At 40.8% G+C, this 16,754-nt stretch overlaps 1 protein-coding gene across 4 annotated transcripts in view; it reads left to right on the top strand.

Moving 5' to 3' along the window:
- Positions 1 to 16,754, top strand: part of celf6 (CUGBP Elav-like family member 6) — a 221,342-nt gene that overhangs the window by 145,439 nt on the left and 59,149 nt on the right. For all 4 annotated transcript variants that reach the window (XM_041786101.1, XM_041786108.1, XM_041786123.1 and 1 more), the window contains exon 4: positions 15,762 to 15,890. In XM_041786101.1, the coding sequence (XP_041642035.1) occupies positions 15,762 to 15,890 (129 nt within the window). The remainder of the gene's footprint in view (positions 1 to 15,761; positions 15,891 to 16,754) is intronic.

A 16,754-nucleotide genomic window follows, 5' to 3' on the forward strand; every position in this document is an offset into this window, starting at 1 on the left:
ATATGCATAACAGCTGTCCTGTACAGGTTGAAATTATCTGCTGCAACTGTGCCCATACACTATATAGACAAAAGTATTTGGACACCTGACCATTACACAAACTGAGACTGTAATGATTTTTTTTCAAAGACATGTATTTTGATATGGAGTGTATGCAGTTTGTAGGGAATTCGTGCCCATTCATTCTGTAGAGCATTTATGAGGTCAGGCACTGATGTTAGATGAGGCCTGGCTCACAATCTCCATTCCAGTTCATCCCAAAGGCACTCATTGGGGTTGAGGTCAGGGCTCCGTGAGGGCTAAGTCACGTTTTTCCACACTGAACTCATCAAACCATGTATTTATAGTCCTTGCTTTGTGCACTGGGGGACAGTTATATTGGAATAGAAAAGGGCCCTCCACAAACTATTGCCACCGAGTTGGAAGCATGGCATTGTCAAAATGTCTTGGTATGTCAAAGCATTATGGTTGCGCTTCACTGGAGATAAGGGGTCCAAACCCTGAAAAACATCCCCATACCATTATTCCTCCTCAATCAAACTTCACTGTTGGCACAATGCAGTAATGTTCTCCCAGCATCTGTAAAACGTAGACTTGCCAATCTGACTGCCAAACAGAGAAGCATGATTCATCCCTCCACAGAACATGTTTCCACTGCTGCACAGTCCACTGTCGGTGTGTTTTAAACCACCTTATCTGACGCTTAGTATTGGGTTTGTTGATGTTAGACTTACATTCTGCTGCTTAGCCATGGAAACCCACTCCATGAAACCCCCACCATAGTTTTAGTGCTTATGCCAATGCCAGCAGAAGTTTTGAACTCTTCAGCTACGGAACCAGCAGAGTGAGGACGACTTTAAAGCACCATAATCTTTATCAGTTGTTGACTCCACTCTGTGATTTTACATGCTCTTTCAGCTGAGTTGATGTTATTCCTAAATGCTTTCACTTTCTAATAATATTGCTAACATTTGACTGTGAAATATCCAGCAGGGATGAAATTTTATATACTGTCCTACTGCAAAAGTGGCATCCAGTACAATTCCATGCTTGAAGTCACTGAGCTCTTCAGAACGACCCATTCCTTTAATCACAAATGTTTGCAAATGGAGACTGCATGGCGAGATGCTTGATTTCATACACATGTGGCAACAGGTCTGATTGAAACACCTCAGGGGTGTACCCTGGGGCCACTAGTGATTCCCACCCCTAGGGGCCAACAGCCAAAATCTGCATCTCCACCAATCAGAGACATTGCTGTGACACACCAGCATTGCAGTTAATATAGTGCAGTTGCCCTAGAACAAAACAAACAAAACAATCAGTTTCTTCTTAAAACAAGGTCGATACTATTCTTGCTTGCGTGTTGCATGATGGATCCATCTGATTATGACATATCTGGCGTTTCATCTGTTTAGTAATGTTAGGCCTCATTATTAGTGTTGTTGCATGATTAAAATAGTGATTATAATCCAGTACAGATTTTGAAACATCATTTGGTCACCCTCTGTGTGATCCTGCTAAGTTATGCTAAGTTATGCTGACATGCAGTAAATTATTCAATAGGGTTTACATTTTTAAGGTTAAGTGAGATAACTTGTAACATAGAACTTTCATAAGTAAACCCATCACTTTAAAGCATAAATCATTACATTAAATATGCAATTTTGCTTGAAGAAAGTACCCATCTCGACCTCCTTCCTCCATCTTTAGTCTATCTGACATCCTGATAGACTAGATCATTTGTAAGCCATTTGTCGCTAACATCACTGAGGTTAATGCAGATTAAGCCAGTTAAAGAGCCACACAGATGGCATTGGATCTAATTGGACTAGTCTGTTAGTGCCCTATATTCCTTTTCAGAGTGGTGATTTAGACTGCATAGGTCAGATTAAACTGAGCCACTCCGCTGATGTATGTGGTCAAGTGTGAATCACAAAGTCTATTTCGATGGCCCCTCACACCCCCATGTAGATCGTATTTTTTTGTCATGGCGGCACTTTAATTAACAGCCATCTAAAAACAGGCAAAGTCTGACCGACAAGGCCTGGGCGAGAGCCAATCGGCATTCTCACCAAGATAAATTGGATCTCTGGGCTTAAGAGGGGAGGATGGATGGGTCCCAATATCAATTACTCCTCTTTTTCAGCAGAAAGAGAATGGAGATGAACAGGCAGTGTGAATGAAATACAGAGGGCTCTTAGGATGCCAGGGCCCCTGCTAGTCTGTCAGATGAACTTTCTATATGGGAGGACAGGATAGGACACAGCGCGGAATGAAATAAGACCAAGCAGACAGGCCCCAACAGAGATATTGAGCGTTAATGGCAACAGGAAGTCAGCAGACAGGCCGGGGAAGTAAACCACAGTCGCGGCTGACAATGAAATGAGATTTACTATGAAGGCCTGTGGTTAAAGGAAAATAGACAGCCCAGCTATCAGGCTGGCTAAAGGAGAGAAAGCAGTCAGGGCTTCATCTGTGGGAGGCAGACGACCAGTCAGGTAGACCACTCCCAGTGGGGCTGAAAGATTGTCAAACGTGGGGACATTTGCACCTCTAAAATGGAGTCACATTTATCACTATACGTAATTATCTGTCATGGGAGCTTGTGCAAAGGTCTCCATTACGTGCCTGTGTAGGTATTAGAATCCATTACTCCACTGGAAAACTCCAGTAGCCCCTCTTTTGTTCAAATGTCCCTGAGAGACGTCCTCTCTCTGGGGATATGAGGGTGTCAGAGGGAGAAGTAAAACCAGAGCTCGGAAAATGACAAGGAGGGGGCCTGGCGCCACAATCCTGCCGCTTGGCTGCCATCATGGATCACAGGAATGATTCTCTGGTTGTCTATTACAATGACTCATGTCTTATTCTATTTTTTCTTGGATTATCTAGAAAGAGTAGAGCATGGAAGGGGAGCTTCACAGCCTTTAAATCTATTTCTGTTCCTTGAGTCAGCCAACTTCTTCTCTGCTAAGTCCACATTTATCTGATGTGCTTAACACCACTTCTTTCCGACCAATTCTGTCACACCATGATTTCAGCTCAGAGAAACAGAGATGCAATCAAGGCATGGGGCTACTCCTCCATCACTCTGTGGTCAGCGAAGGCGCAGACCGGCAACTTGAAACACAACCAATTTTCTCCAACTTGGAAGGCGCAGAAATGAGTGAACCTCTCACTCTTTCTGTTGCTTCTTGTCTTTGCCTTTGTCACTCTCTCTGCCTCACTGGTACCAAAATGCAAAGACGGAGATGATAGAGAAAGAGGTGGGGATTCAGTACAAGGCCCACTGAGGAATACGAGAGGGTGAGAGATAGAAGACGAAAAGACAGAGAGGAGGGAGAAGAGACGACAGGATGAGAAAGTTAACGGAGGGTGATGGAGGCAGCTGAGTGAATCTCAGCACTAAATCATCTCAGAGCCGCCCCGTCCCTATCTCCTCCTCGCCTCGCCTAGCCTTGCCTCGCCTCGCCAAGGAATCTTTTTCCCCCTGACCTTGTCTGCCGCTGTGTCTGTGAAGAAAAGATGGGGCCAGATTATCTATGATTGGAGATGGCCATTATCTAAACACAATCTTGGAGCCAGGTCCCACTTCTCTAGCCACTGCTGTGAGACAGGAGACCACACTGATGAGAAGAGAGATGACGGGTCAGCCAGCAACACCCTCTTCTTTTATTAACTCTGATAAGATGGGTTTAACACTCTCCCAAAATACCCTGCAACCTCCATCAACATCGACTTTTTTCCACAAAGGGCCACTCTCTGTGCATTTGTCCACAGCTCCCTCCATACTTTTGTTTTATTGGATACTTATACAGTGCCAGGAGCGTCGTAATCCCTGCATGTGATACTCAGCAGCCTTTTTAATATCTCCTCCATGCTCTTTAGTCTGTCTGGCTGAGGGGAGTCTTTGCGAATGGTTCATGTTTGTCCTTGCCAACCTGCTGCTCTTCAGAGGGTTGACCCCAGCAGGAGCGGTGGAGAGATTGACAGGACCTTAAGATGTAGCGCACTGTGCTGTCACGGCCCACACCCCAGCAGGTAGGGGGAAGAGTGAGGGGCTGCTGGCTGAGCTCAGTCTGGCAGGGCCACAGGGGAGGGTCTGTCTGGAGGCACCTCACGCCCACAGAAGAGAGAGAGAGTGGGCTTCACTTTACATGCAAATGAAGCCAAAAGATCCCTCTGTGCCTCTGGTCAGGATCGTGCAGAACTCTGAAAAGTCAAGACGAGCCCTCGCAGTGGCTAGAAAGAATGTGCGTGGAGTAACACATACAGAGACATGGAGACACATGGACAGACAAAAGGATTCAGGGACTTTAAACACTGAACATTATCCATTTAATTCTTACTTTTTATTATTGTGGATGCCTTTTCCTAGGCCTTGCCTTTAGAGATGTTCAATCTTTTAAAAAAAAAAAAAAAAAGTTCAAACAATTTTGCTCGATTAATCTGTGTTGACTTTTAAGGACTCATACCAAAGCTCTGCTCCCATTTCCCTAAGTAAGAGACGGTTACATCCCTAGTAGTTTAAGTGTTGCATTTACAAACACAACCCGGTATCCTCTCATCACGCCTAAGACGCTGACAATTTGAATGTTTGTTCTCCTCTGATTATTCCATTTACCACCTCACCATACTGGATAATCCACTTGCATACATCAGATTGGGGCAACCAACAGGAAGGTTTAGTGTGTGGTTGCACATAATTGTCACAGAGAAAGGGTCTAATTACTTCTGCTAGCTGAGTGGGAACTAAACATGAGTAAAAAGGAGAATGGGGCTTATATTGTAGAGGTCGGTGTTGCATAAAAGAAAAGAGAAACGGGTGGAGGATGAGAAATGAAGCTGAACAGATGCATATATCCTGCAGGTTGTTTTAATATTTCCTCACAAGTTGCTTACATCTTAACCTCAAACCCAAACCGATGCATGCATAAAGACATGAAGTTATACATCAAGTTACAGTAATCTTAGAACTTACATTTTTTCTGTTGGTGATAAAAGTCTACTGTTTTTTTTACAGGAAAACAACAATAGCTAAGCCAGTCTGACTGCAGACTGTTCATCTCTGGCCACTCTCACAGACCATTCATCTGATACACTATATTTCAGACTGGAAATACATGCTGAAACTTTCAAAATTAAGTTGAATGAGCTTCCATTTAGGGTTAGGACAAGGGTTAAGGTAAGAGTTAGGAAACCAAAAGTTTAAAGCCTGATCGGCAAAACCAGATTAAAAAAGCCAAATTAAAAGTCTGCATACAAGGAAAAAGCTTGTACTCCATGAAAACATTCTACTGCAGTAGATAATGGAGTTGCATAGTTAACACAGCAAAATCTAAGCTCACAAAGCAACTACGTAAGCTATGCATCCATGTTTTCTATGTAGATAATTAGTTTTAACTACATTTACTTAAGCTCAAGTTGCTAAATCTAACTTTGCTATGATAATGGAGCTATGTAGCATACATATAGGGTTGCTAACTTGTGTGCATAAAAATAATGGACACCCCACACCCCTCAGGTCCACAGCCATCACAGGCCAGTGCCACGTCTACTATTACTACTCTTTTTGGCGTTTTTCTGTAGGCCTACTTGTACTTTTATGAGTGTTTTTAAAACCACTGATTTTAATCTGGTAATTTTTGAGAAAATTGTCATAGTTTTGCCATATTACACAGCAACTAAAAACTAAAACTTAAAAAATGTATGTAAAGTAGCCAGCTATTTGGCCTATGCTGCCACCAGACAGTCAAATAGCACGTAGAGAATGACTTCTGAAAACATTCAAATTTGCAGTTGTTTGAAGTTGTTGTCTTACCAACCAGACCAATCCAACTGACAAATGCAACCAATCAGTGGCAGAGTAGGATGTTAGGGATGAAAATATGGAACAAACTGCATCCCGTATTGACTTAAAATGGGACACAGTATTTAACTGTCAAATACAAGAAAATTCCGTATTTTAAGGGGCGGTTGGCAACCCTATGACATAACTAAAAGCAAAAGCTAAACTCACAAAATCAGCTACACAGATACATTAATAATGTTGTTATTTTAGCTTTGGCTACATTTTCTAGAGCTCATGTTAAAGCTAACTTAGCTACATTGGCTTATGTAGTAACATTTATTACACTATGTTTACTTTAGCTAAAGCTAACAAAGTTAAAACAAGCCACTGTTCATTACTACTTAACAGATCTATTCATAATTTAATCCCGAATTAGATCTCTCAGAATATTTGAAAGGGGGGTTGGGGCAACACAGACAGAAACTTAATGAAAAATTAGTTAAAACTTTTTATACTTTTGATGCTGCAACATTAAGAAAAAAACGCTAAAAGGAGGAAGAAAATGCATGGTAGTGTAGATAGGTACATGTTGACAAGCAGAAAAAACTGGTGCTCAAAGTGGGGTTGGTATTTTTAGATTTTTGGCTTTTTAAGTACATATGATAAGATAACTACTCTATTAGTGAAGTTTGGTTTGTCTTTTTCCAGTTGGCTTCTTAAATTTAATATGGTTCAGTTAACATAACACTTAACACCATATATAGGACAGATCTTCAAAGAATAAACTTCAAATCCACAACCTTTTGATAAGAAGCGTCATGCTCTGCCAGCAGTGCAAACTTCACTGTGAATGTATTTTTAAAGTATCATTTTTCATTCTATGGCATGAACAAAGGGTTTCTGCACTTTTTATTCTCTGTGTCCACTAGTAAAGCTATGAAGATTTATTTATAAGTTCATCACTTATTCATCAATCAAGCATAAGCATAGACCAGTCGGTCAACTAATATGCAGGGTGTCATTCTCTGCTGATCAACAGGTGGCAGAAATATGCTAGGACATGCTGCGAAGCAGAAGAAAATGTGACAGAAATGAAGATTTATGTCTAGGAAATATAGACTTAAGACACGCAAGATATTAATTACTGCAGAATGTGCCTCGAAAGTGGGAATTAAATTGTGCCATTTGTTAGATCTTAAAGATTTGTACATAAGCATTTTGTTGAGTACATTTCTCTTTACTACATCAACAAAATGTCACAATGGGGTTTAGCCAAGCCTGCAATCAGCAGGTCAGAGGGACAGTAGAATCGGTAAAGCTGATCTAAATGATACTTCTCAAACATATAGTAAACTGACTACTTACGCATGGTAGAAGCACAAAGATCCAAATGAAAGGAAAAAAGAGACAAATCCAATTAAATCCGTCCTTCTCCAACACTTGCAGTTTGAAACAATAGCTTAATGTGTGTACGTTATGTTATGGACTACTTGGTCTTGTGGGTTATGCAGTCCTAAAAAGTTTACGGGGAAAATTTCTCAAAGATATAGGTAAATCCACAACAAAAATCCTGAATAACTTATGTGTAGCACATTACACATGCAGCTTCATAGACTCTTTGTCCATTTTTGTCCCCAGGCACCCATTCGTGACCTACTGGAGACAGCTCCATGGCCCACTTTTGGGTCCCAACCCACCAGTTGAGAACCACTGCTTTAGAGCACCAACCTCTCTTGTGCGCATGCTTAAATGTCTTTGCACAGCACATAAAAATCCAGTTGTGAGTCTTAAGTATCTTCAGCTGTCATCCAGCTTTTTTTAAATTCAATTTTAATATGCAAAAGTCAGACTAAGTGCAAAACAACATTTTAAGATACAGATGTAGTTAATGTTTACAGAGGTTCAGAAATTTTTATAAGCACAAAAATGCTTCCTTTTTTCTATTTTGCTAATTTAGATACAATCAAATCTTTCTTCTCATCCGTTGCAATAAAGGCAGGTAAACTCATTCCTCACTGGTGGTAGGATTGCCTTATAGTGTTCAAGATACAATGTGGCATCCTCACTGTTCTCAAAAAATATTCCCTTTTCTTTGTTTATTGATGTAGTTTAAAATACAGGAAAAACTTCTGATTATCTAATAAATTATATGGTCCAGACTTTCAAATATAGACATTTGTTCCATTTAACATTCTGATCTAGTGTGAATTTAATGAAGATGTTCTTTAACTTGAATGTAAAAATGTGAAGGATACCTTGGGGGAAGTTTAATGTGTGGATTTTAGCAAAGACTATCTTTCTTGATGTAGTACTATTTAGTCCACTTAACTTTATATTTTACATTGTAAAAAGAAACTCAATAACTTTCAGTGAAATTCTCTGTCATGAACAGTTCAATCATCATCACTGACTTGCAGTGATTGCTGGTCCAGAGAATAATTAACCTTTTAGTCAATTATTTCTAGCACTTATTTAACAAATAAGATAATCATTCTTCCTCAATGCATCTGCAAAAAAAAAAAAGGGGGAGAAATATAGGAGCAAAGGTTTCATGACAAATTTAGGACTGTATGTTGTAAAAACTGTTGTAGACATGAAAACTTTATGATGGGACTCCTGCTAACACTACTATCCAACATTTATAACGGTTCTACCTTCCACTAGTGTGCGGTTGTCAAAGAGTTTTTACTTTTCCCTTTAAAAGTTTTAAAAAATGTTTGATGCTTATCATTTTAAAAGTCTCAAATAAAAACTGAATGGCACCCTACAACTCCAAACAAAACAGTGCCTTTACTGGGACATACAGTGGATGATGAAAAACAAAGTCTAACTCAATATTAAGTAGCCGTTCTCAACATTCTGTGCACCCTGTCCTATACGCCCACATGTGTGAGCGTGTCTGGTGGCGGCCCTCCCAGGCAGCAGCGCAGCAGCATCAGGCTTTCTAATGAGACCATAAGAAGCACAACTTCTCTGTTGTGCTGCCTGGAACATTAGTCTGCATTTGAAATGCACCCAGCGGCCTAGCAGGCATCTTTTATCGTTGGATGCAGCTGTCCATGCTTTCTGAACACTTACTACTAGCAAGCTTCCCTGACTACTGCCAGCGGGCAATAAGTGATAGAATCATGGGGAAAAAAAAGGAAAAGTAGAAATATTTACCACAACACAGGGGTAGAAAAGTGTTTCTTTTTAGAAAAATATTCCCATTATTGGCAAACAAAGGAGTAAACTTTTTAAAAGTCAACTTCACAGCAACTGATTCTCTGCCTGGAGAGAGAGAGAGAGAGAGAGAGAAAGTGATGAGGGATAACAAAAAGATACAGACAGAGCAATAGAGATACAAAGTGAGAGAAAGGGGAGGAAAGAAAAGTTAAATCTATATGTATAGACCGCAGCCTATGACAGAAGTAACACTTTATTCCATAGAGAGAAGCATCAGTCTTGACAGCATATGGCATCTGTGCGAAATCCATTAATTTTTAATATACCTGGCACTGAAATGAAAAGGCTTCCTGAGACAAGCAATTGTCAGATGTCAGCAGTGTTTTGATAACTTTTTTGATCCCCTTTTTTATTTGCATTCATAAAATGAGTCCGTCCACATGCCACCTTGGTTTGGACATGGCTTGAGACTGACAGGGAGGCATTTTACTATACAACTGCTTCCATCAACAGTCAGCAGATGAGGCACTGTAGGGGAGACAAAGAAGATATGTGGATAACTATGAGTGATGTGCTCAGACTAAGGCCTGAAGGCCTGAGAGCGAAACAAAAACTTTGTAATTTCACATATGCACTGTGAGATTTTTGTGCTTAATCACAGGGTCTCTGCGCCTCATATGCTGCGTAGAGTGTGGCTTACTAGCTGCTAGCTTCACCAGCCTTCACTCCTCTTGGCAGATCAATGGCCTCTTTTCTTTCAGTTGTTATACGTAAGTATAACCCTCGACAACCTACATAACACTTTATTTCTAGATATCTTTTAGAAATCTTAGATATCTGAACCACCTTAACTGGCTCCATTTGAAGTGAAGGAGCAGCAGTTCTACTTCAAGCTCTCTCCAAATGTCTGAGCTCCTCACTGTATCTTTAAGGCTGAGCCCAGCCAGCCCCCTGAGGAACCTCATTTCGACTGCTTGATCTTACTTTTTAGGTCATTACTTAAAGTTCATGACCATAGGTGAGGGTTTGAATGAAGTTTAACGCTAAATTGAGAGTTTTAACTTGCCTGTTGATCTCACGGCCCATTCTACCCTCACTCGTGAACAAGACCCGAGATACTTGAACTCATTCGCCTGGGCAAAGGACACCCACCCTACTTGGAGTAAGCATTCAACCATTTTCCAGCAGAGAACCATGGCCTTTGACTTGCCGTTGCTGACCCTCATCCTGACCGATTCGCACCCAGCTACAAACTGCCCCAGCGCACACTGGAGTTACCCGGCTCCACCTTTAGACACCTTTAACCTCAGCTAGTTTTTGTTACAGCACCTAATTTGAAAAAATTCAAACTTTTGGAACAACACTGTGTTCATAAATGTCACCCCTTCATTACCAGCCTATCAAAATCAAGAAGGAGCAGGACCTTGATAGCAGCTTTGTCAACAGCGATGGCAGAGAAGAAACTGATTGACTCATCTTTTCAGGGTTAAATCCCCAGGTCTAGAGCTGCTGAAAATGCCAGGGCAAGATTCATTTACATAATTTTCATGTTTTCTTGATATTTACTAAAAGAAAATCTTTAGCCGCTGGGCAATTTTATACCAAACTTGAGGATACTACGGAGGAAAGCAGAAGTCACTAATAGAAAGCAAAAGTGGTGAGAAGTGCTCTGAAACTGAGGTTGTGGGCACTGCCAGTGCAAAAAACAGCAGCTATGGGCCCAAGCTTTTATGGATGGATTAAAACTATGGCAGAATATGTAAAAAAGTCAAAAAACACAGACTCTTATCTATACAGCCAAATCATTGTTATAGCTTTCATTATCCTTGAATCGACTATAAGTTCTTTAATGTCACCAGTATAAATGCACCACAGGAACAGAAATAAATTAGAAATGGTTGAGGATGAAATCAGAAAATAATGTAGCCTACTAGCATGCACACATTATCATTTTAAAGTAGAGGCAGGGTTTGAAAGTGCAGATTACAAAGGTCTCTTCAGAGGAGAGCACAGAAGTGCTGTAGAGCTCAAATGTTCTCCAGCTGTGTGGCTAAGCTCTGTTAGAGGGATAAGATGAGCCGCTCTCAATGAGAGATAAGTAGCAGAGGTCAAACAGTAAGCTCAATGAGTTTTGTCATACTTTTCACACTTCTATATCCTCAGACAGCTCTATATGAAGGTCCTCGACCCTCTTAATGCAAATACATGACTGTACTCCACAAGAGTATTCTACTTTTTTTTCCCTCTCCTCTCCCCAGTTTTAATGGATAACTCTTTGGAGTCATCCTTTCCTGCAGAGGGTGCATTACAAGATATTTATTCATATTCATAAAATGCCAATTTAAAGCTCGCGAGTGGCCATAGGAAATGAGCGGGGAACTTACAAAATCCAATAAGAGCTGCTTTGGAGACAGGTGCAAAGCGGACTAATTAATAGCAATCTATACTCTGGCCAGGGCACGCAGTGGGCCGACTGAGACGCTCTTAGGTCAGGCAATGAAAAGATAGCAGCTCCAAATTCATTTTCTCACCGTGGCTCTCCCAAAGGAAGACTCCCAAGTACACTCACACTTCCTTTAATGCCTGCACTGGGGTGTAATTTATTTTTGCGTTTGCCAGCACATTTGGAAAGTTCATTACTTCGCTCATGGCTTGTTAATTAGCCTTGTAAAGCCGCCATTAGATCTCCTCGGGCCAGGACCGAGATGAGACTTTTGTCCCAAAACATTAACACACTGCAGGAGGCCTGTAAAAGTGCACTCTGCCCATTTACGTCGGAACAGTGACACCTCAGTGAAAATGTGAACGATGGAGGGACAATCAAGGCAAAGTCACGTATGCTCTGGACAGGCTGTTGCCTCATTTCATGTTTCACCTTTGCTGCCACGGACAGAGGTCAGGCTCATTTCTCTGTAACACCTGTTCAGGGCTGACTTTACAGCTACGGAGCTCCTCCACAGATGCACAATATCCAGTTAGATGTCTGTCCTCCTGTCCGTCTCTTTCTAAACCCTAGTCGACAGTATAAATGGCTGTCTCTGTGGTGATCTCCTCTGGGTTCTCGCTTACTTCCAACCCTGGAGCTCTGAGGGAGGAGAAGCGGTAATGAGCAGTAGTAGCAGGCTCAGCTGGCGGGTTGGAGAATTCCTGCTGTGTGAGGCGTGACTACAGGAACACGGACTGACACCGTAGCTACAACAGAAGCCGAAGAGACCAGGCAGTGTGGCCATATTGATTATGCAGGTGCTCATTTGTGTGGCCAAGCGGGTAGCAGGCACGTGTCTCATTTGAACTTTACAGGAAAGGAACAGGACACGATTTCCCCGCTGCAGAAAGGAAGCCCCGGTGCTTTATTTTTATAACAGCTGCGTCTAATGGGGCCTGGCAGGTACAGGAGGCGTCACATCTGTCGAGGCCCTGGTGATGCTCTCGCCCTCCGCTCCTTCGCCACTCCTAGCCCTCGTTCCCCACCAGTCAAATGACTCACGCCGAAGATCAACAGTGTCATTCCCAATAAACTCTTCTTCCTCTTCCTGCCACTTTCTATCAGTTCCAGCGATAGGTTCTTGCTAGTAGCCATTTCGTTCCACAACACAGCGGAATAAGGGGATGCATAATGTAAAAGATGTAAAGAAGATGAATGCTCTGTCCAATGCCAGGACATGGGGAAGATTAATTAGAAAAATTCAGCCTTCTGACTGGCTAAAATGTTGAGGTATAGAACCCATACATCTGAGTCAGAGAGCTTCCCTCTGGAGTTCAAGGAAAGGACATATAGTGTCACTGAAGAGCATAAAGGTCCCTGTCAAACTTCATGAGCAGCAGTACTGATACTCCAACACTTAACAGCATTTCATTCTAGATTTGGATTACTAGTAAAATTGGAATAAGACTACAAAAGATGTTTTTAAGTTAACCAATATTATTGTACTATTTGAATATTGTTTCAAATTTTCCTAGCTGCGTTTTGGTAATGTTTCACCTGTCTGGGAATAAGGCACTGTCCCTTAAAGAAAAACAAGAGATGCCATATGTGTAGTCCGAAAGTAAACAAGGTTGTGTTGTGGAGTGGCCATTTCTTTAATTAAAGTTGCAAAAAGTGAAGATGGACTTGTTTTGGACTATTTATTTTAAAGGTTTAATATACCGTGTACATGTTCACCAGCACAAGGCCAGTATGGATACATTAACCCTCCCCCCAACATCTCAACTTTCATCTTCACTGTGGACAAATGGGGTAAAATATTTTAAGACACAAATTTCAATGAAATATTTAGTCTAGTTTTTATGCTTTGTAATAATTTGAGTTAAAGAGAATTACATTATGTAATTCTTTTATATTTTCTATGATTTACAGTGCTTTCAGTGCTAAAAATAAAGCCTTCTCAATCACTGGGCGGTGAAGGAAACAGAAACAGACCATTGTTACATTTGGTCACGTTTTTGTAAAGAATAAAATGTATTAACCTTTCACTTTTATCTCACAACCCCACATGAGCAAAAGGTGATACATTGCTGTTAAAGGTCATCACCAATTTTTTACGGCCTTTTTGATAAAACCCAAGGAAAATAGGTCTACGCATATTGTTCTTGAAACCACTAATGAAGTGTTTAATCATGAATTCAATTACTATATACAAATCTGCTTTGGAAAACCATAGAGCCACCAACCCCAAGCCCTGCAGATCTTTGACACTGAGAGTTCTGGACCCCAGGTTGGTAACCAATGACATTGTAAATAGATTTTTTTATCTTCTTGTCTTTAATTTCATTTTTATTGAGGGGACATTTTTCACTGTTTTAATTGACTTGCTTTATGGTATATTTTATCCCTATCTAAATTTTTGTCACCTTGTCTTTTACTGATATTTTTTTCCTTTTGTACTTAGAGTTATCGTTTAGGTTTCGAGAACTGAGCCAGCTCACATCAAAGCAAAACTAGTCAGATATATGTAAAGTGACCTAGCCTAACTTAGTGAATTCAATTTAATACAACTCACTTAACTTAATTCAACTTAACTCAACTTACTTTTACTTAACTAAACTATATTAAAATTAACTTAACTAAACTTAACTTAGCTTTACTTAACTATATTTAACTTGACTAAACTACATTTAACTCAACTAAACTTGACTTAAACTCAGCTTAACTTTCTTTAACTAAACTAAACTACATTTAACTTGACAGCTTGACTTAACTCAGTTCAGTTCAACTCAATTAAACTAAGTTTAACTTGACTTAAGTTAACCTGACTTGTTAGAACTCAAGTCAACTCACTTTAACTTGACTTTACATGATTTGGCTAAATTCAACTAGACTTAACTCAATGTAACTTACTTTAACTTAATTTGACTACATGTAGCTTGACTTAACTCAACTTAATTTAATAAGAGGAAAAATGAATTTCTCTTTCATTATGTGAATCCAACATGCTCAGATTTTTTGTTTTCATTAAAATGACAAAAGTTGGAAAATGACAATCTTCCAAATCTAGGCCAGAAAATTATCCTCAAACTTACTCTGAAAAGCTTTATCAGTTAGTTCTTTGCATCATATACTCATAAATGCATGGAATCATATTTATTCTTATTCCAGTCTTTTATGTTTATGCCAAGCAGCAACCTCTGTGGCTGAAAAATGAAAACAATTCAGAAGTGCAAAAGACCAAAAGTGCTCCAGTGTCCACTAGAAACACCAGGAGTCACCTACACACCTCCATGTTACAATACCAATTTTTACACCAGAAAGAAACATTTACTGCCTGGTTCATAAACAATTTCAGTCTGAACTATTCAAAACTGCAAAGGGGAGGAGTTTTTTTCATTTGTAAATTATGGTTTATATAAGTATACTAATTTATCCATAAATTGGGACATGGCTGATATACAGTATCTGCATGATGTAACTGTTTTTCAGGAGGGAAAAACCCAACTCAGATCCACCACTTCGCTACTACGTTAATCTAAAGTTTAAGATAAGTGTTTTCAATATTCGGTGACTGTGGGTTGGACTCAAAAGCCCCCATAACTAAACAAATGGCCGACATCCCTCAGTCTTTATCCAATAACTTCTGGAGCCTGTGGTTTATATGCATAATCCTACATGCATACATATGATATGTACCTTGAAGTGCCTTGAATCTTGTATGCTTGTGACATACTTTACAAATAATAGTCAGCAGAAAGTGGAGCAGCTGAGGAGGAAACATTTTAATGTAAAACCTGCACACGCTGGCTCAGAAAGTGTTTAGTAGTGTTACTTCTCATGGGTTTAAATTGGAAAGAACGTGCTGTACTCTCACTTATTAAAACTCCCACTCCTTTGGAGATGAGAAAATGTTCTTCCATGTTCTTGTTCCATGTTCTCTTTGAACTCAGTGAATTGAAGCACTGATACGATCTAACAGTTTTGTCTACCTGTGCAAAATATTGCTGCTCTCTTTCTACCTTTACCCCGAACCCACAGTGCTCCAAAAATCATCATCAAACGTCACTGTGGCAGACTTGAATACCTAACTGGAAACAGGAATACATCTCGCTCATAGCAGGCTGGGGTGGCACACCACACAACAGTGAGATCAACAACAACAACAACAACAGCAGCAGCAGAAGCAGCAGGATCGGCTCAACACAGTCGACTGCTGATAAAAGAAAAGGGGGGTTTGGGTTGCACTAGTTCCTCTCAGCTCAGCAGAATGGTGCTATCAGCTATAGCATTTTGTCTGTTCTCTCCTCTCTTTCACCCTTCCTTCCTTCCTTTCTTCCCTCATCCCTTTTCCTTCCCCCTTCCCCTCTTCCCATCCAGAAGACAGGAAGCTGTTTGTGGGGATGCTCGGCAAGCAGCAGAGCGAGGACGATGTCCGGCGGCTGTTCGAGACCTTCGGCCAGATCGAGGAATGCACTGTCCTGCGAGGGCCTGATGGGGCCAGTAAGGGTCAGAGCCCACACACCTCCCACTCCTCTATTTTCCTTCTCTCTTTCACCCCAAATCTCTCTTTATGCCTTACTGTATGAGTGCCATTCCTTTCTCTTTTGTCTCTTTGCATGTTTTCAACTATTCTTCTCCTCATTGACATTGTCTGCGATCCGCTTGGCTCTTCTGAATAACTCATCCTCCCCTTCAGCTCTTTTTTTTCCCGCACCACCTCTTATGTGTCTTGCTCTCGTTTCTTTCATACCTCATTGTCACCGCACTCCGACACCTCCTCCTTCCCACTTTTCTTTTCTCACTACTTTGTTCATTTTCCTTCCCTTTGTCTTCTCACTATACCTCTCCTTTCTCTCTCCTTTTTTTACTCTTTCCCTCCGAAACTTACTCTTCTGTTCTCTCTTCATCTCATCAGCCTCTTACACCCCAGATCCATCTCACAACACCTCACCTTTTTCCCCCCTCACCTCTCTAATCCCCCCCTCCATCTCTTCCTGGTGTCTGAAAAGCTGAGGGGTTGTAATCATGTTTGTTTCCCACAGTCCCATCATCCCTCCCCAGGGACGCTGTTGGACGATAATGTCCTACTGTAAATAAAGCAGCCAGGCTGTTTTTTTTTTTTTTTTTTTTTTACACTGCTGTCACTCACCGTGCGGCAGATTTGCCTGTATTCAGGAACAGCTTATGCATTCATGTCTGTGGCTTATGTGCTATTTAGTTAGTAGAGCGTGGTCGAATTTAAGACGGCTGTGTAATGTGCGATGCAGGTGGGATTGCTCAGAGAGTGCGGGAGTCTCCCCCATTATCCTTTGATGGGTTTCTGTCTTATAGCCATATTTGGAGTGATAACGCCGATGATATTGCTTTGAA

This window comes from Cheilinus undulatus, linkage group 1 (assembly GCF_018320785.1).
Source record: "Cheilinus undulatus linkage group 1, ASM1832078v1, whole genome shotgun sequence".
In the NCBI taxonomy this organism is placed as follows: Eukaryota; Metazoa; Chordata; class Actinopteri; order Labriformes; family Labridae; genus Cheilinus; species Cheilinus undulatus.